Source organism: Oreochromis niloticus, linkage group LG14 (genome assembly GCF_001858045.2).
Source record: "Oreochromis niloticus isolate F11D_XX linkage group LG14, O_niloticus_UMD_NMBU, whole genome shotgun sequence".
In the NCBI taxonomy this organism is placed as follows: domain Eukaryota; kingdom Metazoa; phylum Chordata; class Actinopteri; order Cichliformes; family Cichlidae; genus Oreochromis; species Oreochromis niloticus.
In genome coordinates, this window is record NC_031979.2 from 34,017,089 (window position 1) to 34,043,453 (window position 26,365).

Below are 26,365 nucleotides of genomic sequence, written 5' to 3' on the forward strand. Positions count from 1 at the left end.
CCGTGATCGCTGAAATTAAAGTTAATATAGACAAAGCTTAAAAATAATTGGACAAATAAGTGCCTGGAGATGTTACCAAAATGGCTCCAGAGTGTGAGAACGACATGTTTAGTACAAAAGAAAGAAGAAACAGATTTTGGTTCTCACTGTGAAGTGAGGATATAGTATAAAAATAATGGTATCAATAGTTTTTACTCAACAATGAACACACAAGGTGAAGTAAACGTAAATCAAGGTCTGATAAAACCCTTTAATGAAACACATTCAGTACACCCTCTGTTCATTTTCTTTTCTTTTCATGTTCTGAAGGTATTACTCTGGCTCTGTTTGGGGTCATTGTCATGCTACAGAATGAACTTGAGCGATCTGATTATTTTGCATGATAAAAGATCTAATTGTAGTTCTAGTCTGTAGTTTTGACACGCTCTCTGCAAAAAAAACAAAAACCCAAAACAACAAAAACTAAAACAGCGGGATGCTTCACCATGCTTCGCTGCCAACATCTGTGCCTAAAGAGTTGTGCACAGTATTGTGTATTGTATCATCTGTGACCCTTGCTGCAGTGGGTTTTTATGAAATTGTCACATTTTCATATAGTGTTGCTGTTCTGTCAAGTAATTACATCTGTATCTCTGCTACTCTTTACAACTCTTCATCCCGAGGCACAGCAGAGAGCAGGCTGGGGTGACAGCTGCAGTGACACTACCCTCCAATCACAGAAAAACATACAGCGCCACATGGTGCATATTAGAGCAAAATCATATTTGACAACTGTGATTTCTCTGTCCTGACATTAAACCATAACATCTTTCATTAAGTGCTCACAGGGAGCTGCAGGACACTGCTGGTCAGAACAATGCAAACAATGATACAGTAATGTAAATGAATTACATTCATTTTCTAGATTTTTTGTCATCCTTTAAAAATTATTTTACATGCTAAAATCTACAAATTATACAAATTTCCATCCCCATAAATGCAACCTTATCTGAGTAACGCAGCAAGTTTATTTGATCAGTTTGCCCTTGTTATTATTTACTGCTGGCTTACATTTAGCAGGACTTTAACCAACATATGGTAATCCTATTTCACGCCAGAGTGCGATGAGCAGTCTCTTCGTTAAGAGTCTGATCAGCATTCAGTGTTATGTTAGCATGCAGGCTCTGTCCTTCAGAGCCGCCTCACTCTCTTCCCCTCTCTGCTAGAAACAGGCCCTTGTGCTCCCAGCAGTCTCCTCCTGTTTCATTTACATCTTAAGCATTTAAGCTGATGCTTCATCCAGAGCAGTTTAGCGACAGTAAGCAGTAGGAGGTCAGTGCCTGATTCAAGGACACTATTTACAGGACATATGGTTGCTTCAGGATTGAATCCATAACTTATCATTTATAGGACAGTCCCTTTAATGTTCGGCCACCTGGCTGCTTCATTTGTGGCTGGGTAATATTGTGTAGCAGCGCTTTTATAAAAGATGTGATGAAAGTACTCTTAAGTCGAGTTGGTGTAAGTTACAGCAGATGCCATGCAGCTGGAAGCTGAGGGTGAAATCTCTTTTGAAGTACTCTATTTTGGGGGATGATTTTGAGGACTAATCTCACAGCATGGGAAAAATATTTTGACCACAACCATGAAAATGGATGGAGCAGTTAAAAGGAGCCCGGCATGGTAGCTCATCTTTGCTGTCTGTACCTTATTTATAGTCCAGAAAAGCAGAATAAAGCATGAGTTTAGCAGCAAAAAAATAAAAACAAGCTTGAAAATAAAATTAAACAGAAAGAAATAAGCATACTAATTAAAGTATGACAAATTTAAAGACTGCAGATGTATCCTAAAACACAGTAACAAAGCACAACCCAGGAAACCAGTTGTTTATTGGAAGACAATCTTGGGAGCAAAAATCCAGCTGATCACACTTATGCAATTTAATATATGACATCATATACATCTCAGTACGTTAATAATTTCAGCCTTTACGGCCTCCCGCATTTCCACTATTGGTACTTTTGTGCATTCTTGATTCAATCCTCCTCTCTCGTTCACGTTCCAACCCTTTGTCCAAAAAAGTGCTTCCTAGGTTTGACTAGGTTTTAAGTAGTTATGGCACACAGCAGTTAACCAAATAAATCAACTTAGCACAAATAAACTTTGTACCCAACTGCTTACAGTAGTTCATGCTACGAGATGTATTGCATCTGATGCTACAGAATGCTTGGTGGAAAAATGGCAATAAAAGTCAAAATCCATAAAACATAGAAGTGAGATTTAGCCCAGAGTCCTTGTTGGGGTGAATTGAAAAAAACAAAAAAGGCTCCAATACACCAAGTAATATTTTTAGCATCTTTTTCTTAAAATTATAAATATTTACAAGGTTTTGAATTTTCTGAAAAACATAAGAATCACTTTTCGGGCATTTTTGCTAAACTGTGTAAAATTTTCTCCTGTCACGAGTAGCCATTCCTTAATTTCTAAGTACCATAGACTAAAACCTTCATGATGTTGAAAACTACAAATGTAGTTTGATCAGTGCATATAACTGAAATTTAATTCCAGGTATTTTATTGTTTTTTTAATATCTCAAAAGACAAAGTATGTCAGTAAGAATGAAATATTGCAGAAAGATTGTGAGGATGGAAACTTTTTTTCCCCTCACATAAGAAAGAACACACTTTTGGTCGATTAAATGTCTACTAAAACTTAAACACTGTAAAGAAGTGGCACACAGGAATTATGGCAACATCACATCGAAAGTTTGTAAAATTCAAATAGAGAAACGGTCCTCATGCTAAACTTTCACCACGTTGAATGTCCATGTTTTTAAAAAAACTAACAAAAACAAAAAAACATCAACTGTTTCCAAACCACCTCATCACTCGTCTCCTTAAAGCCATCTCTTTTTGAGTCTTATTTCAAAAGCTAAGGAGCCCCCGCATCATTGATTGTCCATTGGCCAAGGTAACGTCAGGTGACAGCTCTTGGAAATAGCCTTTGTAATTGGTCCCAATGAAACTGGCCAGGCGATCACTGCTTCATAGCGTTCTTGATGGTCCACCTCTGCCCCGAGCAGGGCTGCAGGACCAGCAGGTGACCGAAGTAAACATTAGCCGGCACCACCTCCAGACAGCGTCCAGTAGCCCGATTTATGATCGATTCGTTCTGCAAGGCAGAAGGAGATACAATACTTTGGTTTTAAGAGATTTCACGGATGGCTGTGAACAACGCATGACGGTGACAGAACAGTAACCAGGCCTTATGTGAACTGTTGCAACCTCTTTCTTAAAAAATGGCACTAATTTTTACTTTACTATACATCTATATGAATAGAATAAAATAAGTAAGGTCTCCCTAATTCCCTAAGACTTCTGCATCTGCAGGACCCTTCACTGCTTGTCCTGCTGTGTGACAAAGAATCGATGTGGCAGAAGGTCTGCAGCATCATTGTTCAAGCTCTCCTCTTCCCGTGCAAAGACAGCTACAGGCTGTAACTCTTTCGTTTTTAAAGGTTACCAAACAGAACTAAAAGACCAATGGAAAATTGACTTACAAAAGGTTTTTCACATTAAAAGAAAAAGAGAATGAATGCCAAAGTAAAAGGTATATTGAGTTGCTTGTTACAAATTTGCTTAGTGTTATTACCCTTTAAGCAGTCCGGGTTTAGTTGTCTTAAAAGGGGCCCTTATTTTCTAGCATAAATATAATGTTACAACAGTTATTGTTCATATTAATCATAGCCAAAGTCTCGGTTTATGTGCAAATAATCCCTGTTAACCAGACTGCTTTGATTTCAGTAATAGCAGAGATGATATCCTAATATAGTCATCACAGACAGACAGCTCTAGCTGTGACCATAGAAGTCCTACTGGCCCCAGTGTTAAAACCTTCTGTTTGTGAAGGTTTTAACACCAAGAAAGTTGGCTTCAACTGAGGTATTAGGAATATAAAAGGGCTTCTGTCAGATAAAGCATGAACTACGGGGCTGCAGCAATGCTCAGTATAGGAGAAATGAAGGTTCATGCAGAGCTACTCATATTAGAGTCCAAGAGAAAAAAAATGGACCCATGAGCACAATAGGTCCCTTTTAAAATCTGACATTTAGATATTCTTCCTCTCAACTCTATGCCAGTAACATTTTGTTTTTCTCATAAACACTCAGTTAAATCACTGAAAAAGACAGATTTCTTTACACTTCTCACCTGAGAGAAATGCCATGTCTTCTGTTTCACGTTGGTCACCTTTTCACAGTTGAGGAGCTGAGGAAAGTTGCTGATCTGATCGTCCACCACACATCGAGTGTCCTCACCAGTGCTGCCTAGGGGTCCCAGAAACAGCTGACCTTCTTTAGTGTAGCGTCCTAACTAAGAGGAAAACAGATATGTCACACATACAGTAAAAGGAAAGTTACTGAACTGTCTGTGTGAATACTGTTCTCTCTATTAGCTAACGATGAAATAAGTATGTGATGATGTACAAGTAGAAGGTAACCTGGCAGGAATTTTCTTTAATTATGTAAGCTGTTGGGTTCTTTTGCTTGCTTTGAACAAGAGGATGGTGTTGTTCCAAATACCGCTGAGAGGCAAAACATGTCTTTGTTCTTCACTGAGTGCTAAACACAAAGATTTTCCTGTACATCACTGCTAATCACAGTGTTTCAGCAGAGTTCTAACCCACATATAGCCCTAACATTTTATATACACCAAATTCTGCTGAAAGAAAAAACAGAAGTGAGTCAGATTCTGCCTGCTCTGTTTTCTAACCTTTGTGTCTTTCACTTCATTTCAACTTTTTCGTTCAGATGCCAAGCTGATTATTAATAACATCCACTTTAGCAGTGCAGATAAAATAGTTCCTTTGGTTGCATCTAAAGCTCTGAGGCTTTGAGTGTGCTGACGATAAAGACTGATTGGGAAATTGTTTATATCACCTTCTGTTCTTAGCAAAGCATGAATAGTGGTTGCGATGCCTTGCAAAAGATCTAAAGATAAAGCTTTCCATCAACCACCCAGTCAGCCCAGTTTGAGTCTTTTTGCAGAGTAACTGCATCCTGTTTGCAGAACATCATACAAGTCAGGTGATTTAAGAGTGTTTGGACTTAAAAGCTTAAAAAATCTCACCTGTGGTCCCTAGATGTCACTGCTTCTTCTTAAGAACACATTATTTATTAAAGTGCTTTTCTAGTATTTCTGACCACTACAGGTTATATTCACCTTTTCACACATATAGCACTTTATTTTATGCATTTAAGTGCCTTGTCTGTTTTGCATACACACCTACAGCCAGTCACCATTTAACCTAGCGTCCATGTCATTGGACTGAGGGAGGAAGCCGGACTACCTGGAGAGAACCCACGCTAAGACACCATGGGGTCGCTTTTATCTCTGTGGAAGTGCAAGTGTGAAAAACTGGTGGTCTAATAAAAACTGAAGACTTTTTGTTTTATGAAAAGGATAACTTAAAAAATGCAACTTAAGCACCCTTTCTTGTGAAGAAAGGGTGATGCGGCACTCATTTTTTCAGAATTGAATTGAATTTTTAGCTCTTTTAGCATTTTACCACTGAAGCCTTGACTTTCTGCCTAAAGCACCTGTTTACCACTGTGAGCTAAAAAGAGAGGCCCTTAGGGCTGAAGGGATGAAGAGCTGACACTAGCTGACTCAGGGCTTCAGCACAAAAAGTGCAAGACACAATTTTATTCTGACAGCAGAACTCGCTCCTTGGAGGATTTCAGCTGAGCCTGTGATTGAGACACAGCTGCAAATCACATCACCGGAGAAGCTCACTGTATGTTTTCATGAGAAAGCAAAGCAACTGGAAAAAGATGGAGTATACTCTTTAGTATGGTAGTGAGGAAGAGTGTTGTACCTGAGGACCCCACCCATGGCATGGGTGCAGGGTGGCTGTGTGGTTCTCCTTCACACCCTGATCCATACACAGGTGGCTTGCTTTAGAATTGCGGACCTTAAATACACAAAAAAAGAGTCAGACTTAATCCGTAAAATATAAATATTCCCCAAAATAATTACTGATTAAAAATGTATAAAGGCTAAAAACAAGGATGTGTCAGTGTGGATCAGACAAAGTTCTGAATCTCATTTATTTTCTATTAACAGCTGAGAAGATGTGGATGTACATGCTCTCTGAGCGCCTGCTATCTTGTTATTTTTAGGTCTGTGGAGAAGATACAAGTTTCTTAGGACTTTGTGTACATCTCATTCATTTACTTTCAGTGGTTTCATATGTACATCAGATCTTACATCTACAAACTGTTACTTTTTCCTGTGTCTTTGTCCTTCATGGCTCACCTCACCGTAGAACAGTGTATCATTGTACCTCCTCATCTCTGGGTAAACGTTGTCTAGGTACCAGTGAAAGCTCTTACACTGCAGACTCTTCCTCAGTGCAACCCTCTGTGATATGTCTCCGTAATCAATACCGTGGTTCTGCAAGAGCAAATGAAGTTATCATCCTTAAAGTCTCTGTGTGGAACCAAAAGAAAAACTGTCTGGCTCTGAAAAACTATTCTTAGTACATGAAAATATGGACATCTGATAGTCACAGACAAACATGACTGACAGCATCCTCTCTGAGAGAGGTCTTGCTGCAGAAAAATGCCGTTCTCACCTCCATGGGGATGTTCCAGGCCAGGTAGACATTGGACTTGTACTCATCCATCCAGACCTCTGCCACACGCAGGGCATTACGCCGTGTGTGAAAAGCTATGTTACTGTGGTAAGGTTTCTTCATTCGTGCAATATGAGCCACTCTGGAGCAAGGCAGCACCTCCATACTGCCTCCACACAGCCACACCTGTGGGTAGTAGGAGTCTGAATTAAAGCTCACAATAATATACTGCTGGCTGCTGGGCAGCAGGAAATATAAATAAGCAGATCCACAGTCACCACAATGTCCCTGATTTATAAAGTCAATTACAGCTAACAGCTGGAGCATAGAGCACCTGGAAGGACGTGTTTTCTTTCTGCTGGAACTAATGAAAGCTACATCTGTACATTTAGCAGTCCTTCTTGGTTTTTCTTCTTGTTTTTTGTTATATAAAAAAAAATCTAATTGTTCCTTTTATTCATTTTTTTCTAGCCAACCTTAAGGGGCATCAAGAGGAGCTGAGGTTTTCGGCACTTCAGCACTGGGTTAACTTTTAAGCTCCAACTGTGAGTATACATGCATAAATGCATGTTTTTTTGCTTATATTGTTTGCTGTGACAACGCATCATCCAGAGCACTCTCCCAGTCAGCGAATACACCATGATGATTCCAGGCATGTCATTAAAGATCAACAAGAAGAGACGGTCAGAAGCCCAAGTCATGCTTGAAGATGTGGCCAAAACATCTTCTACAGTTCACCATGCTGTTTCCCAGCTTTGATGTAGGATAGAGGGCCAGTACAATAAGACATGAATGCTAGCATAGCCCCAAGAGCAACACAACAACAGCTCGGTCAAACGATTAAAGTTACCACTGCAACCCTTCTGCTACTGCTGACCTGACCAAGATTCGATGATTCCTCATTAACAGAGGTCAAAGAAAGTTTAATGATAAAGTGGAGAACTACTGGACATCATTCATTTTTGGTGCTAAAGGTTTAAGAATTAACTGCGGCAGAAGAGGAAGACCTGCTTGTGAAGTGGTTTAGAAAAGAAACCTCAGAGCATGTAGGTTGAATCAATTATCTCCACATACAAACCACCCAACAGCTGAGCTGAGAATGATATCAGAATGGCTAGAACAATGTTATGGCGCATCTAAAACTACTGAAATAGCTCTTAATGAAAACTTAAAAAGAGCTTTTTGACCTAGCAGATTTTCTATTGAAGAAAGAGGAATCTGAACAAGATAACTTCCTCCCAGTATCCTCTCTGGAAACAGCCAGTGGTATTCATCCCATTTTCCGAAAGCTTCTATACAACCTCAGGAAAAATGGACATGCCCAAATAAGGGTATAATGTAACTATAATCTCTAAGTTCATCAGTGGTGAAATCCAAATTTGAAATGACCTAGCTTTAATCCTTACTTCATTCACGATGATAGCCATCAAAATCAGCAGGTAAAGACTGAGGTATCCTCTGCAGGTTTGGAGAACAAATGTACAAAGCCAGAAAGTGACCAATTAGGAACTATCCCATCCACAGAAAAACACAGCCCTTAAACAAACACAGAGGCTTCAGAGGAAAACCCCTTGAAGAACAGAAGAGAACAGGACATGGTGCTGTGAATTCATTCATGCAGGACTGTGAGTGAGATCAAACCACTGGACCCTGAATTGACCTCTCTGTGCACATCCGCAAGCTTCAAAAGGAGATTAACTGCTCTCATAATGCATAATTTACGCAGAAAGTGGATGTTGGCAGGTTACTCACAGAAGAACTGAGCATCAAAATGGAAAAGAAAGAAGATTTAAGACACTTTAGGCATGGTTGTTGTTGACAGAAGGACAGGTCTGAGTATTTTGGAAACTCCTGATCTACTACGATATTTCTGTACAACCATCTCTAGGGTTATCCAAAGGGATGGTCCAAAAAAGAGGAAATATCCAATGAGAGACAGTTCTCTGGGCGAAAATACCTTGTTGATACCAGACCCAACCAGAGACTGCTTTGAGCTGATAAGAAAGCAACAGTAAAACAGATACCTCCTTCTTACAAACCACTTTTGCATTACTTTGAATCTTGAACCTTGAGGAATATGGGCTAGAGCAGCAGAGGACCATATCAGGGGCTACTCTTGTGAGCTAACAGGAAAGTAGTTTCTTGAATATGACAATGAGTCCACTGGTTTCAAATGGCCTCCACAGTCAGGGGATCTCAATCAGATAGAGCACCTTTGTATGGTGCAATGGACGATTTCCATCGCGAATGCGCAGCTGACAAATCTGCATCAACTGCATGAGGCCATCATGCCAAGATCGATCTCTGAGGAATGTTTCCAATACTTTGTTGAATATATGCCATGAAGAATTAAGACAGCTCTGACGGCAAAAGAGTGTCCAACCTAGTACTGACAAGATGTATCTAATAAAGTATCTGCTGAGTGTGTCTAACCCACGAGCCTTCTGCTGTGAACATAATGAAGACATGGATATCCAAGCTATCTGAACCCATGTCAAAGTGAGCGTAACAGAAAACTTCAAACTGACAGGTCGTCAAACAATCGCACAAATGCAACCTATTTTACTCCTGACAAAGATTCCTACTGGATAAAAAGTAGGTCCGTCAGTCTTTCTTCACACTGGGAACAATATGAAACATGTTCCATCTACAGATAAACAGCACTACAAACAGAAAATGGGCACATAGGTTTTAAAGATAATTGCGTTGCTCCTATGTGCTTCTGTTGCCCAAGAACACAGGTGCTAACCAACAGAGGGTATGCCAAAAAAACCCATTTTACTGCTCTCTGCCACACTCTAAGATAAAGAAACAGTACTATGATTTCATGTAAAAAGATGTTGGACAACAACCATGCAAAATTGCTCCATAAAGGTGAAAAAGACAAGAGTGCTGATATCTACCGCTTGGCATTCATTATCCCAAGAATCCTGTCAAAACCCAAACAGTCATTGATTCAAGTGTTTGTTATGACAGTTTCTCTGAATGAGGTCCTTCTCCCTGGACACATCTAAACAATCCTCTTGTAAGGGTTGTAGTGAAATGAAGAAAGGTTGTTGTCACCGGGCGACTCTGGATACATGTCCCACTGCTTTGTAGTAAAAGAGGCACAGAAAGAATTGTGGTTCTTGACATGTGACATGTGGGCTAGATTCATGTCTTTGGCAATACTTCATCTCCAGCAGTTGCAATATTTTATGTAGGTGCGTTGAAGCTGAATTTTAGCTGTTTTGTTGCATCTGTACACATTTACTTATCTAGACTTAATTTGGGGGGAGTCTAGATATTTTTGATGACAAGATATAAGAAGTTTCCATTTCAGAGTCAAGTTATGACCAAGTAAATTCAAAGACAAGGCAACCTTTTTTGTCTTTCTAAAAATATTTGATTGTTTAGCTTGCTGGATTAAAGCCAACATACTCGGGTTGTGAAAATGTTTGACGTTATTTTTTCAGGAAAAATCTAATACCCTTGAAGAAAAACAAAAGACTCTCCAATCTCTCAAAATGTACAGAAACAAACTCCAACCTTCCTGCTCTACGTGACCTATTTATCTCCATTGCCCTGCTATGAGCTGCTCACACAGGACTGGTCCTCCAGGACTCTTAATGGGGCCTCATTTATCAGTGGTGCCACGCTACGGTGGCCACTGCTCCACTTAAAACCTACAGGGGTAAAGAGGGAGCAGGAACAAGAGGAAACTGGGTGACACACAAACCCTGATGCCTAGTTCGATGTTCTCCCCTCCGTAGACATCCATGCCTGAGTCGAGTAGACCAAGCTCTCCAAAGTAGTCACGATTGGCCACAAAGGAGCATCCAATCATGGCAGGTGTCCTGGAAAACACACTATCATGTGACACTGAGGGTTGGCAAACACAAGAATGTGGTGAATGTGGTTTTTTGTGGCTTTATCTGATGTTTATGTTTGAGTACTTTTCTGCAACCCAAATCTCCACTATGCAAAGTTTCACACTTTATATTTCAGCCTGTTATGTGGAGGGTGAATCTAAACATTTTTGCACATGCTCATGTGATTTATTCTCATTTTTAATTAAAAAATGGAAGGAAATCCAATTTAACACAAATATACGGGTGATAATCAGATAATTAAAATCCTATTCTCACCACTCTGTACTTTAGGCTGTAATTTTTTTATAGCTTTGATGAAGTCTGGTTTTCCATCGGGAGCTTTTTTCTTGTTTTCCCCTAATCTTCCCCAAAACTAAAAAAGAACTTGGTGGCAGTTTTATTGAAAATCTTAAAGAAGTGGAAAAAAATATGTCTCAGAAGTGTGAGATCTGTGTTCACGTTTATATGGGAGAAGCTGGCATACCTTATTGGTGCAGACATGTCTCCCTCCTCCCACCACTCTTTGGGTGGATTAATGTACATGCACCACAGTTCCCAGTTGTAGCCATGGCCAGAGTTCTCATAGCGCTCCACCTCGAAGGTATCGTGCTTGATGTTGTCGATTGACGGCAAGATAATCCTCTTGTGGTTTTCCTTTATTCTAGCCAGAACTGGTTCTGCCCTGAAAAGAGTGCAAACACACTCACTCGCACATTTAGCCAATGTGCAGTGACAAAGTATATAACATCTTTTAAGAGCACTACTTTTTTCATCCACTTCAGTCAAATAGAAAGTTCCTTGTGTCGTTCCAGCTTTATCACTAATTCTGTTTGATTCAGCCTAGTTCAGCTCTGCAGGGTGCAGTGAGTGAACTGCATGGTATACCTTAAGTTATGTACTGAGCTCAAAAATGAGATCTACAAAAAGATATCAACAGGATGAGGCAGTTGTCTTAGTGTTTTTTCTCTCTCATTGCATGCTAATCTCTTGACAGTATTTAGCCTTTGATTCAGTTCACCACCAAGCACTCAGCTTTTTTGAATCACTACAAAATCACCTTCATTTTTTATGGTTACTAAAAATTTACTTTTACGACAAGTTCTCCTAGAGGGGTCCTGTTTTGGTGTGTGTTTTATGTGTGCTTGTGATGTTTTTTTTTCAATAAAATCTGCTCAACCTGATCCCACAGCCTCAAGTCTCTCATTTTAAAACTTCTCAGGCGTGAAATAGCTTGACTCTTCCTTTTATGCAGCTTCAGCTATCCTTTGTCCTCTCTTTCCATGATTTCTTTACACTTTGTAGCACTCTTTTAACACTTATACACAAAGCTCTATTAGGGTCATTGTTGTTATCATGATTAAGTTATTCCAATAAGATATGTTTTTTTCCAGATTTAATTTTGAGCAAATGTCACTTTTGTTTTCGAATGCTTTGTTGCTTTCACTTTAATTTAAACTAAAATAAGCCTTCTTCCAAATACCAAAAATTCACTCCTGACTGTTAACAACACTGTGTTTCCCGCTAGATGATAGGACCTACTCACCATGATGGGGTGAACTCCACATGGGCATCAAAAAATCCTGTCACCTCAGCAGTGGCTACCTTCCAACCCTCGATCCTGGCCCTGATCAATCCCTCTCTCTTTTGGTTCCTTACAATCTTCACCAGGCCGGGGTAGCGTTTGTTCACATACTCCTCCAGTGGACCTTTCAGTTGCTCTACAGTTCATAAAATGAAGATAACACATCAAACAAAGCAAGTCAGAAATGCCTATAAAGACTGATCTTTAGTTGATATTTGAATCTGCAGTTTATCTTATAATCTGCAGATGCGTCCTTGAACAGTCTGCCAGCTGGAGTTTTGCAGTACTTGATCTGATGTCAGGACTAATAAAGCCTGAAAAGACTATATCACCATTGCGGCTAAGTTAAATTACACAAATGGCGAGCATAAGAAGAATCTCTACATGCGCAGGAAAGTGCTTGTATTTCTTTTCTTAGCTTCTCTAACATCAGATCCATTGCAGCCCTCTTTACTAAAGAAAGGAGGAAAAAAGAAGAAATTCTGTTCCAGAGTCCCCTCTGGCAGCAACAATCAAAGCCTGACACATTATGCCTAGCTTGCATAATTATTTTCACGCAATCATAATAATTGGAATTCATGTCGATAAATATGAAAGGACAGCAGAGTGAGCTTAAGCAACCATTCCCAGTATGACAACTCTTTTGTCTCACTTCTCTCACTGGCAGCCTGCACTCCTTTATAAACCTCACATCCAGCCTTAGTATTTAATAGATTTTTGCCTTTTTATTGACATTCATGTCAATGGTTGCGTGAAACAACATGATAAGAAAACAAAGGGCAACCCACTAAGCACTAAGCAGCGATTTTTTTATTTTAGGCTGTCCAGAGACAAAGAACTAAAAATATTCAATATACCTATGAAAATATACTCACTTATAAGGCATTTCTTTAGCGAAGTGCACATACTAGCCCTTTTTAAGTTCGTTGACATTTGTGCACTCAAACAGGCTCAATGAGATTGTGGGTTATACCCCAATTATTTGTGTTAGGTTTGTAAGCTTTTCCAAATTAAGACACAAAATCAGCGAAACCACCATAAAGAAAGCTTTATTAAACAAACCTGATACTGTGAGAACAAAGCCCAAGGGGTGGAAAATGAGGAAAAAACCAGTGAAGCAGAGAACATGAGGGACTGTTGCAGAGCGCATGAGTGAAACAATCTCACAGATGAGCTGACAAAGACTGGCAGAAATCACTTTAGGTAAACACACACGAGGGACAGCCGGGTAATAAGGAACAGGTGAACATAGAGTGGAGTAGATAATTACAAGGAAAAACACAAACAAATACTTTCAGACAATCCTAAAGCTCTTATTTAGTTACATAGAGTCATGTGTAAACATTTTGGACCATCTCTCCTGTCTTTACATTTTGCTTCCAAGGAACCGGACTGTCTTTTAATTCTGTAATTTTTTTTCACGTTCTTCAGGCTTTCTGAAGGTCCTTCAAAGTTTTTCTTTGGACATCATTTTTCAATCATTTTCAGTGCAGTCCTTTATTTGTTTGTTCCTATGAATCATCCACACATAATAAAGGCACCTAACCCAAGGGACAAATTTGTTACTGGCACATTACCAGCAGCTTGTCACAAATACACAATTTGTTTCCTGCACAAAAAAATGACAAAGATAACACAGTTTGATAGGTTTAAATTAGCATTTTTGCACCAACAAGGTGATTTCCAAAGAGCTATTTGAAAACTTGACCATATGTCAGTATGGTGTGCAGTGAGTCCTTATAAATCTTTGAGGAAACTAAACAAGTAGAGGACAAAAGAACTGGCAGGTTAAATAAAAACATCTACAGTAGGTGGACAGAATTTGAAAGTTGCGTCCTTAAGAAATAACAAAGAACTGACACACGACCTGAGAGATGCATCTGGCCCCTTGCTTGATTCATCTATTATTTACTATTCGCTGAAGCGTCATCAGAAATGGTCTCAGTGTTTGTTGTCAGTAAGCCATTTTTTAAAGAAGCCACACAGGGGGAAAACATTGAGGTATGCCAAATTATACAAGAAGTAGACAGATAATCAGTGGCAAAAGATAGAGTTATGAAATGAAATTTGAAATCATCAGTATGGTCAGAGGAGGTTAGGACAGAGGAACGTTAGAGAGTGTCTACATTCACCTGTAAAACACAGGTAAACACAGGGATCTTGTCTAAACTGATGGAATTATAAACGCAGAAACCTGCCAACGGCTTCACTTTTGTGCATGGCAATGATGCCAAACACACTGCCAGTGCAGTAAACGCATACCTGGACAGAAAGAACACATAACAGAACATATCAGTCATGGACTGGCATCCCCAGAGCCCGGACCTCAACATTGTTTAAGCAGTGTGGGATCATCTTGACAGAGAAGCCAACATTGAAAGAAGAGCTTTGAATGTCCTTCAAAAAGGCTGGAGCCTTCAAAACTATTCCTGAGGGCTACCTAAGAAAGAAAGCTTGCCTAATAGAGTTCAGGCTGTGTTGAAGAATAACAGCTCATTAGAAATGTCCCAACTCTGTTTTGACCGTATACATTATATTTCCATTTATGTTTGCACATTTCAATAAACTGCTACATCTATTTCCCATTTTCCTAGCAAAATATAAAGAAATGAAGGCTTTTTAGCTCATCCTGTCCTAAATAACCACTAATGTATGCCAACTATTGTCACTGCTACACTATCAAGAGCTGAAAACAACCATAAAAAACATACAAATTCATCACCACAACTACACAGTTTAGAAATAAATAAATAAAGAAGCACATACAAATAGAGAGATGACATAAAAGTTCTCACTCAGCTCCCTGCGGTGCTGTTTTAAGCTCCAACTCACTCTAAACAACACCAACGGGGGTCTACGGCTTCCTGAGCATCAACGACTGCGCCACCTTTGATCTCTCAATCAACTCATCAGCCTTTTCCCTCCGGACCAAAACACTCACAGCCCTTCTTCCTCTGTATCACACACCCACGCACACACACACGCACACACACACACACACACATGCACAGTGATATACAGAGCAACATTCCTTCAGAGAAAAACACATTTCTCGTGCTCTGTCTTCCATTTCTTTCTCTCTGTTCTTGTACTTCTTTTCTTCCACACACACTCCTCATCACAAACTCATTTCACATGCGTATTTTCTCACATACACACATATATGGCAAGAGCATGGCGGTGGGTGTCTTGCATGCAGTAAGAAGGGTAAGCATTATTTGTTCGCTCGCCTCGCCCTGTGCGCCACTGCAATGTCTTCCTCTTTGTGATGGATAGCTGGCTGTCAGCCAACCAGCAGTGTCAAGTGAAAGAACGCTTCAGCTGTCTCAGTCCTTTCACTCTCCCAGTGTGTAGCTCCGTGTTTCTTATGCTAAGTCCCATTGTTTTACAAGAATGATTAAAATACATCTGTAAGCTGCACTGTCACATATGCTTCTTGATAATGTATAACACACCAAAAATCCCCAGCCGGTTCTATTTCACACGCCAAATGCTGCTACTCATTATCCCCAAAGTTATCTATAGGAAAACCTGTCGTTCACTTTGGGTGGGGCATGTGTTTACAACCATTTTGAACATCTGAGTCCTTGTGGTTCTTTCCGCTATAGATTTCTGTTTAGCAAACTCGCTGCATTACCAGATGCCAAAAAGAAATTAACACTCAGACAGCACATTCATGGCTAAGACCAATTTTTGCAGTTGTTAACTAAAGCGATCCACATCCACAGCAAAATTTCTTCCTATTCTTTCTTTATCCATGATGCACCACTCCACCAGGTTTTATAAAATCCCAGCAGGTAGTTATTGTGTATTCTTGCTACAGACAAACAGCACTGACAACAATCCTCTGCCAAGATGACTCTTGGAGTATAAATTATACCAAAAACTACACAAGAAGTCCAAAAATGTGATAAACGCAAATCATGAATGAAACTAGTTCAGAACCAAAGACCCATGTCCAATTTTCTATTTCCTGCTTGAGCAACATTTTGTAAAAACTTCAGCACACAGCACTTTTAGAAAAAGATGTACCCTTTGTATAAGAATGAAATCATATATTTGCGACACTTTAGTAAAAGCCAATTGGCTTGGGGAGTGAAACTGAAAAGGTAGGGAAGTCAGAAAGTGTTGCGTGAGAGACTAAGGCATTGTTGGCTTTGATCTTTTCATGGATTTGTTGACAGTACATGAATTAGACATTGCCAGCCTTATCCCCTAAAGCCTCGACTATCTCATCTCTTTCTTCCTGTTTCCTTGTTATTTTTCTTTGCTTTCTGTTGCTTTCCGTTCTGTTAGATTGCTTCTTCTCCCTCTTCTAGATATTCATTGCCTGCGCTCTCTCCCCTCCTCTCTGTCCGACCTCATTTATCTTAGAGCCTCCCTGTCTCTCATCCTTTCCCTTTCTCGATGCCACTTTCTCTAATAGCCTGGTTTGCTCTCTGAGCCTCTCCTTCTCATCTCCTTTTTTCTTTCTTCTTCATTGCCCCTCCTTTCACTTTGCCTGTTTTCAAACCCTTCAGCCTTCTTCATTCTTTGACCTTTTCTGTCTTCTACGTCATCCCCTCTTCTCTTATTTTTCTCCACCAACACCTCTTTATCTCTGCTGTGCCTCCCCTCTCATTTTCACTTTTCCCAGTTTATCTCCTCGCCCTCCTCTCATCCCTTGCCGTCTCTTCATCTTCTCACCCTGCCCGGTAAATATGACAGAGACATCTCTCCTGTGACATCCAATTGTGTGTTCTGCCTCTATCTGCCTGTCTGCCTCCACAAACATTTGACACCATCAGTCACCTCAGAAAATGCCTCTTTTCAAAAGCAATGACCACAGCTTTTGTCAAGGAGACACTCATCCCCATGACATGCAAACACAGCCCCATCAGAAGTCTGATGCCTTTCATCCTTTAGAAACAATGTTTCAATATATCTGCATGTTTAAGTGTAACAGACATGAAAAAAGTATGAACGGATGCTTTGTGTTACGTTTATAGTGTGTTTGTGTTTCATTGTGATCTGCCCCAAATGATCAGCTAATGTATATGTCTGCATAGTCATGGTTGTTCCCACCCTCAATCCTACCTCAGGTTCAACAGTAGCCATGTCTATTAAAACATAATTACTGGGAACAAAAATGTGGTTTAGTGTGTTGCTATATTTAGTTTATTAAAGTCCTTTTATGTCTTGCTTTCAGCTCCTTTATCACAGTGAAGCTGGGTCAGATTAGGACACAAATTTGTCATGCCAAAGTCAAAGAGGGTAGCTCTATAGGAGACTCTGTATGCAATACTCTTCAAACAATACTGGTTTTAGAGGGCTGTAATGCTTTGCCCCAGTTTCCAATGATTGTTTTGACATTTGTAAAAGAAGTCTTTTGCCTGGTTGTAACTTCAATCTACAAAACTCGCTTACAAAATCGCACAAACGCAAACTCAGAAGCATTTAAAAAAGTAAAAATGAAGAAAATACTACACATTTATCTAAAAATTGGAATCCTTGATGCTGACAGATTGAAATAATTTTTATAATTTGGCACTTTGTAACATTGGCAAGAATATTTATTTTCATATGATGATGCCTGTATGCCTTCTTTTTCACTCTCTAGTTTCAGTTTTATAATGTAAAACTTAATTATATAATTATATATAACATGAAATTTACGCTTGTGGGATTAATAAAGGTATATCAATCAATCAATCAATCAATCTATATTTATGTTACATTATACTTATTGTATAAGCTAATTATTTCTGGGATACTGAATGACAATCTGATGTGTATTTTGTTGCTTCCAGTAGAAATCCTGCTAATGACTTTCAGTGAATTTGAGATGGAATGATTTGATTCTGTGTTTCACTCACTATAAACCAGCTTCTAATCAGAGGGCGAAAAAGCCACTCTTCTTATTTGGTATTAGCTGAAGGAAATATTTAATTTATACTGACCATCATCGCTGTTGTCGTCCACCAGGATGACCTCCTTGAGCAAGTGAGCCGGTGTGTGATTGACAGCTGAGTGGACCGAGCGCAGGATCACCGACAGAGCCTCGTTGACGAAGATGAAGATGAGGGAGATTTGGGGAAGGTCTCTTGGGTAGCTGACCTTTCTACATCTGTAGAAAGACACGATACAACACCTGTAAACTACTTGCATTAACTAATACAAGGTGCCAGTGAAGCACTAGAGTGATGGTTTGGGAAAATTAGTCTACATAGGTATACAATTAAAACGACAATAATGATTTGGTATTTATGAGTCCATTTACAATGATTTCTAACATTTCTGATCAATTGAATGCTATATTAGATAACAATGAATATGCCTTTCTTTTAAAAAATGAGGACATTTCTCAGTGAACCTTAATTTTTGAGTGCTCGCATATTTAATTTTGAATTTGTACGTCCCACTCAGCCTCAATTATTCCAGCAAAAGACCAAACTACCTCCGTGGAGCTGCTGACATCTTGTTCAATGGGGCTGAAAGGCAGAGCACGTGCCGCTTCCTGTTCAACTATAATCGCAAGGATTTTTGTTCCACATCAGCCTTTTCACTGTGTGTGCTGTTTGAGATAGAAGCCCTATTTTTACGTTGTTTTGTTTAAACAGCTCTAATGAAGAGGAAAGTGGCAGGGTGAGGCTTTGGCTCTAAGTTTAGCACATATGGGAAAGGAAGGGGCTTCTTTTATTGTCTCCTTTTCACGTCTTTTTTCTTTTATCGACTATCTTATTTCCTATGTGAAATGAAACGCTAATTAGAAGTTATTCTATAACAAATCCAGTGTTTTCAATTCACGAGGTTGGAGAACACTTTTTTAGGGTTTTTGGCAGGAAACCATTAGAAAACAGAAGGCAGCATTAACAAGATTAACCACAAAGAACTGGGACATTTGTCACCTTTTTTCTCCTTCTGATACAATACTGCAAAAGTCTTGAGGCATCCTCATTGCTTTATATTCTGCTTGGAAAATGGGAAATAGGCACAGCAATTTACTGAAAGATGTGCAAACATAAATGGAAATACAGTACATAAGGCAAAAAATGTACTTGAAAGTCAATATTTGGTATGACCACCTTTACTATCAAACATAGCCTGAACTCTCTCTTTCTTGAACACACTGCTTTAATAAATGTTGAGGTCTGGGCTCTGAGGAGGCTAATCCATGACTGATCTACTGCACTGACATTGTGTTTGGGATCATTGTCATAATTAAAAAATTATGCCTTTGCCAACCAGATGCTTTTCAGGAGGGACTGCATGGTTGATCAAAATCTTAATATCTGGTTCATAATTCCATCAGCTTTCACAAGATTCCCAACACCAGTGGCTGAAACCATGGCAGAGCCTTCACTGTGTTTTACAGGTGGATGTAGACACTCTCTGTTGTTCCTGTCTCCTCACTCCTTCACTCATATCGACAATTATTTGAACGAAAAATTTCAAATGTGAATTCATAATGCTGTAAGACCTGTTGCCACTGATAATAGTCCAGTTCTTGTGTAATTTACTATACCTCACCCTGTTTCTCTTCATTAAAAATGGCTTCCTGACAGCCTTCCACTGAGACCATTTCTGATGAGGCTTCAGCAAACAGCAGATGGATCCATTAAAGGGCCAGTGCATCTCGCAGGTACTTTGAGTCTTTGCTTGTTGCTGTATACAGTTCATCTGTATACACTTCCCATATGGTCTAGCGGTTAGGCTTCCTGGCTTTCAACCAGGCAGCCCGGGTTTGACTCCCGGTATAGGAACTCCCTTTTGGGGCCAGGGATAGCTCAGTAGGTAGCGTGGTCGCCCCATGATCGGAAGGTCGGGGCTTCGACTCCACTAAATGGCTACCCTGAGGTACTCCTAAGCAAGGTACCATACCTATACACTGCTCCCCAGGTGCCTGATTTGTGGCTGCCCACTGCTTCACTGAGTGAATCGCTCAAATGTAGAGAGAGTAATTTCCCCACAGGGATCACCAAAGTATACATTATTATTATCTGCTGTACATAATTATTTAGTCCTGCTACTTCTTCTTTTGTCCTCCACTTTTCCAGTTTCCTAAAAATTTTTAAGGACTCACAGCATGCCAGATTTTTGGCAAATAGCTCTTTGGGAACCACCTTGTTGGTGCAAAATGCTATTTTTACCTATCAAATTTTGTTATCTTTAAGATTCTTCATAGATTCAACTAAAAGAAAAGAAAAAAAATCTGGCTGTTTGATAGCAAAATGTTTAAAAAAAAATAGGCATATCTCAAGATTTTTTGCACTGTGCTTTATATGTGACAAAGAGGGTTCCAGAAGATCCTTTAGGTTCACATGAATAAGGCTTAAAAAAACTACTTCTTCATACAATTTGTTAACATTGTTTAATTAAAGGATGTGCAGGTAAAGCTGTATGTTTGAAAAGATTCCTAAAGAAAAGCAAGAGGCAGACTAGTCTGACGGGAACATATTTAAAACCCCTATATTACAATCATGTAGGGATTATACTGCATATACATAATACTGCAGGTAGGAGATACTACAGCAATTATGTTAATACGAATTAAGAACGGGAGGAGGCAGGGACGGTGCAATCAGCGTAACCAGAACCAGCAGTGTGTAGGAGATAGAAGGGAACAGCATGAATGATTGCAAAAGTGGGAGTGTGAACTTGTCACTTTACAAGTACAGCTTCATTGATTAATCTAAGTATGACTGTGATTATGGCTGTAGGAGTCAGCTCATCAGCTGATGGCCATTCTAATGGCACTTATCAGACTTAACATCACTACAAACTAATGCTGTCACATCTATGATCGGTACTGATGTGCAGTACGGGTCCACTTTTATTTCTACACATGTACCACATTGCTGAAAAGAGAAGCAAGTTTAATAACCCTAGAAAAGCCGAGCAGGTTGACAGAAGATCATTTAAAATGCTGTTTTTATTTTTTCCTACTTCTGTCTCTTTCTCTTGCTCCTCTCATGCTTCTCCACAACCTCCAGCTATGCAGTGTAAAGGCTCCTTCAGTCAAACAGAGTAGACTCCTCTGACACCAGCTTACATGCTGTGTCTATGTCTGAAAATGCCGCACCCCAACGTGCTTCACTGGCCACATTGATCGAAGCAACATAAAAGACCCTCTAGAAGAAGAATGAGGGCACTGGAATTTCATCTAGACCAAGGACCCAGTGTTTCTTGTCATCAGTGATTTTCAAAAAAAGGGTCTGTGACTTGCTTCACTCTCAGCTAGCTGGAAGCTACAAACCCTTAACTAAGAATTAGTGAAGACATAATACACACGGCTGTTTGTATATGACCATAAGACATGAAGACCATACACATAGAAGCGTGCAGTCATTACATAAATAAAACCATGTGCAAACTTGAGGTAAGCATTTTGTACCCAAGCACTGACTTACACATCCACATGCACACACAGCACACTGTGAATGTGTGCGTGAACGCCTGCTGACCGATGTCAAACCAAGACTTATAGTGCAACTTCATCAGATATGAGCATAAGAGGCTGGGGGAGAGTAATAAAGACTAAAAGGGGGAGATGGAGTATATGGAAAAAAGAGTCAAAGGATTCATGTATGCTGTGAAAAGCAGCTGGTACCATAAGAGAGCCACCAAAGCACATCCGCGACCCAAACTTCTGCACCTCTGTTCATATACTGTGCATATACTGTTACTACCTAATACTATAGGGTTGGGATTTTGTTTGAAAAAGTGAAAAAATCAGATATGTGAAACTAAAAATGCAAAAATATAGCATATCGAGCACAGATGAGGCTGCCTGGGAGAGCTGCGTTACACCACTGCGCCCCCTTATAATGGCTGTGCTGTACACATGCATGGATATGATTAGACACGACTAGTCTGCTGATTGCCACACAGATGTGAATTACTCAGTTACTGTGAAGCATGAATGAAACAGCTGATGCCAATCAGCTAATGCAAGGGCAACCTCAGTGCTCTATGCAAAAGTGTGGGCACTCCTGGGAAAATCACACATTTATCAACTCGCTTATCCAACAAAGAGCAGTTTGACACAGCATATCTCTGATGCACACCTTTCCATGATGAACAAATTGGATCCTTGGATTCAAACGAATATCTAGACTCAGATTTGTTTGTGATATTGCCTTAAAAACATCAACATAAAGTCTCTCATTTTTATTTTTGATATTTGATAGTTTTAGTTATTTTTTTAAAACATAAAAAAAAATTGAAATTTTGAGCTACCTCACAATGGTAAAGAATCCAGAACCAGGCCGACTCTAGAAGTCAATCCTTTCTACGTTAAGCCAACCCCTTAAATTAAATTTTAATGCAAATTCATGCTTCACTTTTTGAACTATACTGCTATCAAACAAACAAACAAAACCAATGAGCAATCATTTATTCAGTTGTTAAATATACGTCACTTTTTATTTTAGGATCTTAGAAATAGGACTGGAGCATGTGCAAACATTTGGGCTGGGCTATAAAATAGTGAGAACTCATTAAGTCGTAAGGCAGGTCAAAAATTCTCATCTGAAGTTCGCAGCTGATGGCATTTCCAGAGTTGATAAAATCTATGAGTCTTCGAACCTTGTGGTAACACTCAACAGCTCTGGGCTCCTCTTAACAGTGGACTAAGGATCAGAAAATGAACCTATCTAATGCCTACAAAGCAGGGTGGTGCTATAAAGATATCAAAGTGCTTCCAGCTTGCAATTTCACCAGCTGAAATGACATTATGAAAAGGGAGTTGAGGGGCACAGTGGAAGTTAAGACAAGATCTGCGAGAGTAGAGAAACTCTGGTGAAACTGAATATTTTCTGGGGAGAAATGAAAAATAAATCTTCCATATGGTCGCAGAGGGTTAGCATCAATACAGGGGACCGTATATTGTTCCGCCAGCCCGTGTTGATGAAAGAAACAGGGTCGTGTAAGATTTCTTTCTGACTTCCAACCTACCCCTTCGTCACTAAAGTCAACATCTTCAGTATGCAAGAACAACATTTGGATAATGCAGGCAGTAAGTTTTATGAGTCATTAGCTGAGTATTACTGACGTTTGCGTGGGCTATATTTAGAAAATAAATAACACTGCATTAACATTAAAAGGTGTGTTATCTGAGACTGAATTTATTCATACATCCACACGTACATCAGTTTTTACTGGAGCAAAATAAAAATTAGGACTGTTTTCAGGGAGTTCTACATTATCCAAAGCAACTGAGACACTGATTATGGAAAAACGATGTTGCTCATCTATTTTCTTTTTAATGCTGAAACGACCCAAGTGAAACGTCAACCATGTCCACTGTGTTAGGCTCGAGGAGGATATCTCAGAAGCAAAGAAAAAATGTAAAATTTGGATGACTCAACCATCTGAAGCGCAATTTAAAGTTTCCTCACTTGACTTGTACTCACTTGCTAGGCCGATGGTCTGGTATTGTGCGGTCCAGAGAAATTCTGTCACTGAGGTAGGCATTATAGCCGTACTTCTCCCTAAGGTATTTGGCGTCACTCTCCTCAGCCGGTGACAGCGTGGCAGGGAGGCCGCCTTTACCCCGACCCCCAAAGCCCTCAATCAGGCCCAGAGATTTGGACAGACCTGAGCAAGGCAAACAAGAGAAGATTACATGTCAGGATCCTTTAGTGTGCCTGAGTCACTCTCCTCTCAGTAATGCATTCTACTGCCCACAGCTGATAGCCTGCCTTACCATCACAGCTCCAAACTCACATGAATATACAGTATTTTGTCAGTGGCTGTCAAAGCAGGTGAACTTCTGGGCCGAGTTCATTAGAACCAGAGTTGGCACAGAGTCACAGAGAATATCTTCAATCTATGGACGCAATTTACAAATAGGATGTGTGAAATATTCCCAATCCAAACCCCTCCTATCTGTTCTGAGGTCAGTAAGCCTTCATTTAATGATGGGGAGGAAAATTCAATTCTACACATATGCTAAATTACACAAGTGAAGGATTTAAAGCTTTCACTCTGTCTTTAGGGGGGAGGGAGAACAATTAACGCGTACCACACCACCCTTCACTGTGTTTGAACCTCTGTGTTGGCAAACATCCTGCACCCTGAAGACACCAGAACCCTGAAAGCTCCTTCTCGGAAGTTGACATTAAACTCTAACCTTCCAGAGTGCAATAAAGACATTGTCTTTTCAGGGATTAAATAAAGTACAATTCTGGATAACCTTGATACTGTTGCAGGGAAAATCAATTCACTGCATCCTGTTGTAATCAGCCCCATGTATCCATTTAAACCCAAACCCGACACACTTGTATTTAAAATTAAATGTTTTATTGGAAACTTAATTGCCATTGGTGATCTCTGCTGCTCTACAGCTGGAGTATTAAATATGCTTGGTAACTGCTGACTCTTTCTTCAGTGGTTCAGTAGATGCAGACTTTCTAACAGAGAGCACACTCTCATCATGCATGACCCATAATTACTGAAATAATGTGAGAGGAGTGCCAGATCCAGCAGCTGACTCTGTTGGACATTATTAGGGACAATGCACGGAGGCTTATTCATTAGTTTCTAACATTTCATGTCAGGGCTCCACGAGGGAGTCAAAAAAAGTCAGACAACACTGACTTTTAACTTTTTCAGATTCCTTGAGGGAAATCAAGTTGACACGTTCTTTCACTTTAAATGTTAACGTGCTCTTTACCGTTTAGCTGCCTGTACACCACGTCCTCCAGAGAGCTGAGCCTTTTCAGCAGCACCTCATGGCTGACGCTGGGCCCCTGCGCCGTCCCGTTGCCCCGGGGTCTCTTCCCATCACCCGCGGCCTCTGGACCGGTGGTCTGGATGCTGCGTGCGTTGTTGCACTTGGCCCAGAAAGTAATGAACCCGGCAACCGCGAGCACGTTCAGCACCAGTAAGACCCTCCATCTTCTGAACACAAAAGCCATTAAAAAGTCACCAGTGTCCGGGCTTCCAGTGCGTAAGAGGTCAGGAGGAGGGACAGTCTCAGGAGAAACCTGAGGCGCGTTATAGTTACAATGCGCCAACTATGCATGCGCCCTTCAGCCTGACTTCAGAGAAGTGTGACAGAAAGCAATGCTCTCATCCGCGGTGTGTGTAGCTGTCTCAGTCCGCAGCTGCAGCAGTATACACTCGCCCCGTAACGTGTCGAGATTCAGGTCTTCTTTGCCTTGCGTGGAAAGCTGCAGGGATAATTCACATCAACAGACCTTACGAGAGCTGCAGAAACTCACAGTTTTTTTCTCCACTTCTGAGCAAGTGCACTGATTCTCGACATAAGCTGCGCTCTTACCATTTGACACTGGGGTTATTCTAGGTTGCATCCCCCTTCTGATGAAATTCGGGGCGCCTGGCCATCGGCTTTCATCCGTGTCACCGCCACTTCGAGCCTTGCTTTACAATCATGTAAGACAAAGACACGAGCATATGTTGGGCTTGAGGAACAGATACTCCTAAATAATTTAACAGAAAGGAGAATATCAAGTGTCTTTTTTTTACCCTCTCCTTTGCGTCTAACACAAGTCGGCAGTGATGCGACTGAAGCGGGCAGCGCGCAAAAAAATTCTCTCGCGGATGCTCAATAAAAACCTTCTTAATGTTCACTCCAAATTTCTGCTTCTTGTCTTATTCGCACGTCGTCTTTGACTCCCGACACTCGTTGATCACAGTGAAACGTAACTGAGGAGACTGCGCGGATAATGAGCGGAGATGGGGGATGCAGCATCCTCTCCCCGGTGAAGGTAGTCCGGAAACGCAGCAGCGGCAGCAGAAGCAAATAAAAACGACGCTTTCCTGTTATTCTCTAAGCGCTTCTTGTTTGTTGTGCTCTGTTATTTCCTTTAATTCTCCCTACAGTGTGTACAGCCCTCATCAGGAACGCAGGAATCAATCCGGCAACGTTTCACTAAGGGTGGTGGTGGGTGGGGTGTCTGCTTACTGGCACCCAATTAGCTGCAATTATCCAACATTAAATACTGGATTTTACAGTGGGTCCCAAAACGTGGCACAGTTTTTATTGATGATTTCACCACAGGAGTCTATACAGTTTTTTCTTTTTCTTTTACACATTTGTTTCACAAGTGTCGTTAAAATCACAAAGCCAGAATAGACAGTAACCCAATTCTACTTCTATATTAAATTCTCTCACGTGGCGTTCCTGTTATTTCCTCTAGTTCTCGTTTAAAATAAGATCTTCCACTACTGAGCAGGTGAAGTGAGAAACCAGCAATAAAATTATAGTAGCCTGTGTTATTATGATTTTTATTGTAACAAAACTGCAAAAAATGTCTTCTAATTTTACACATAAAGTCAGTAAATAAAATAATAAATATTAAATATATTAAATATA

General features: G+C 40.1%; 1 protein-coding gene and 1 non-coding gene across 7 annotated transcripts; one reads left to right on the forward strand and one right to left on the reverse strand.

The window, feature by feature from the left end:
- Window positions 1-1,850: 1,850 nt before the first annotated feature.
- Window positions 1,851-25,932, reverse strand: galnt17 (polypeptide N-acetylgalactosaminyltransferase 17). Of its 6 annotated transcripts, none has more exons than XM_019345348.2 (13): window positions 25,516-25,932; window positions 25,310-25,406; window positions 24,701-25,199; window positions 23,439-23,622; window positions 17,985-18,151; window positions 12,007-12,181; window positions 10,948-11,145; window positions 10,331-10,448; window positions 6,613-6,798; window positions 6,294-6,431; window positions 5,854-5,949; window positions 4,188-4,349; window positions 1,851-3,150 (listed from the first exon to the last, which is right to left on the reverse strand). In XM_019345348.2, the coding sequence occupies exons 3-13, from the start codon at window positions 24,942-24,944 to the stop codon at window positions 3,016-3,018; spliced, it is 1,803 nt and encodes a 600-aa protein (XP_019200893.1). In that variant the 5' UTR covers window positions 24,945-25,199; window positions 25,310-25,406; window positions 25,516-25,932; the 3' UTR covers window positions 1,851-3,015. The 6 variants fall into 6 exon arrangements, with proteins under 6 accessions (XP_019200893.1, XP_025754164.1, XP_005465074.1 ...); XM_025898379.1 differs by having other exon boundaries at window positions 25,310-25,410; XM_005465017.4 differs by having other exon boundaries at window positions 24,701-25,406.
- On the forward strand, window positions 19,716-19,787 carry trnae-uuc (transfer RNA glutamic acid (anticodon UUC)). The gene has a single exon. It is a non-coding gene; the product is annotated as a tRNA-Glu (tRNA).
- Window positions 25,933-26,365: the final 433 nt, after the last annotated feature.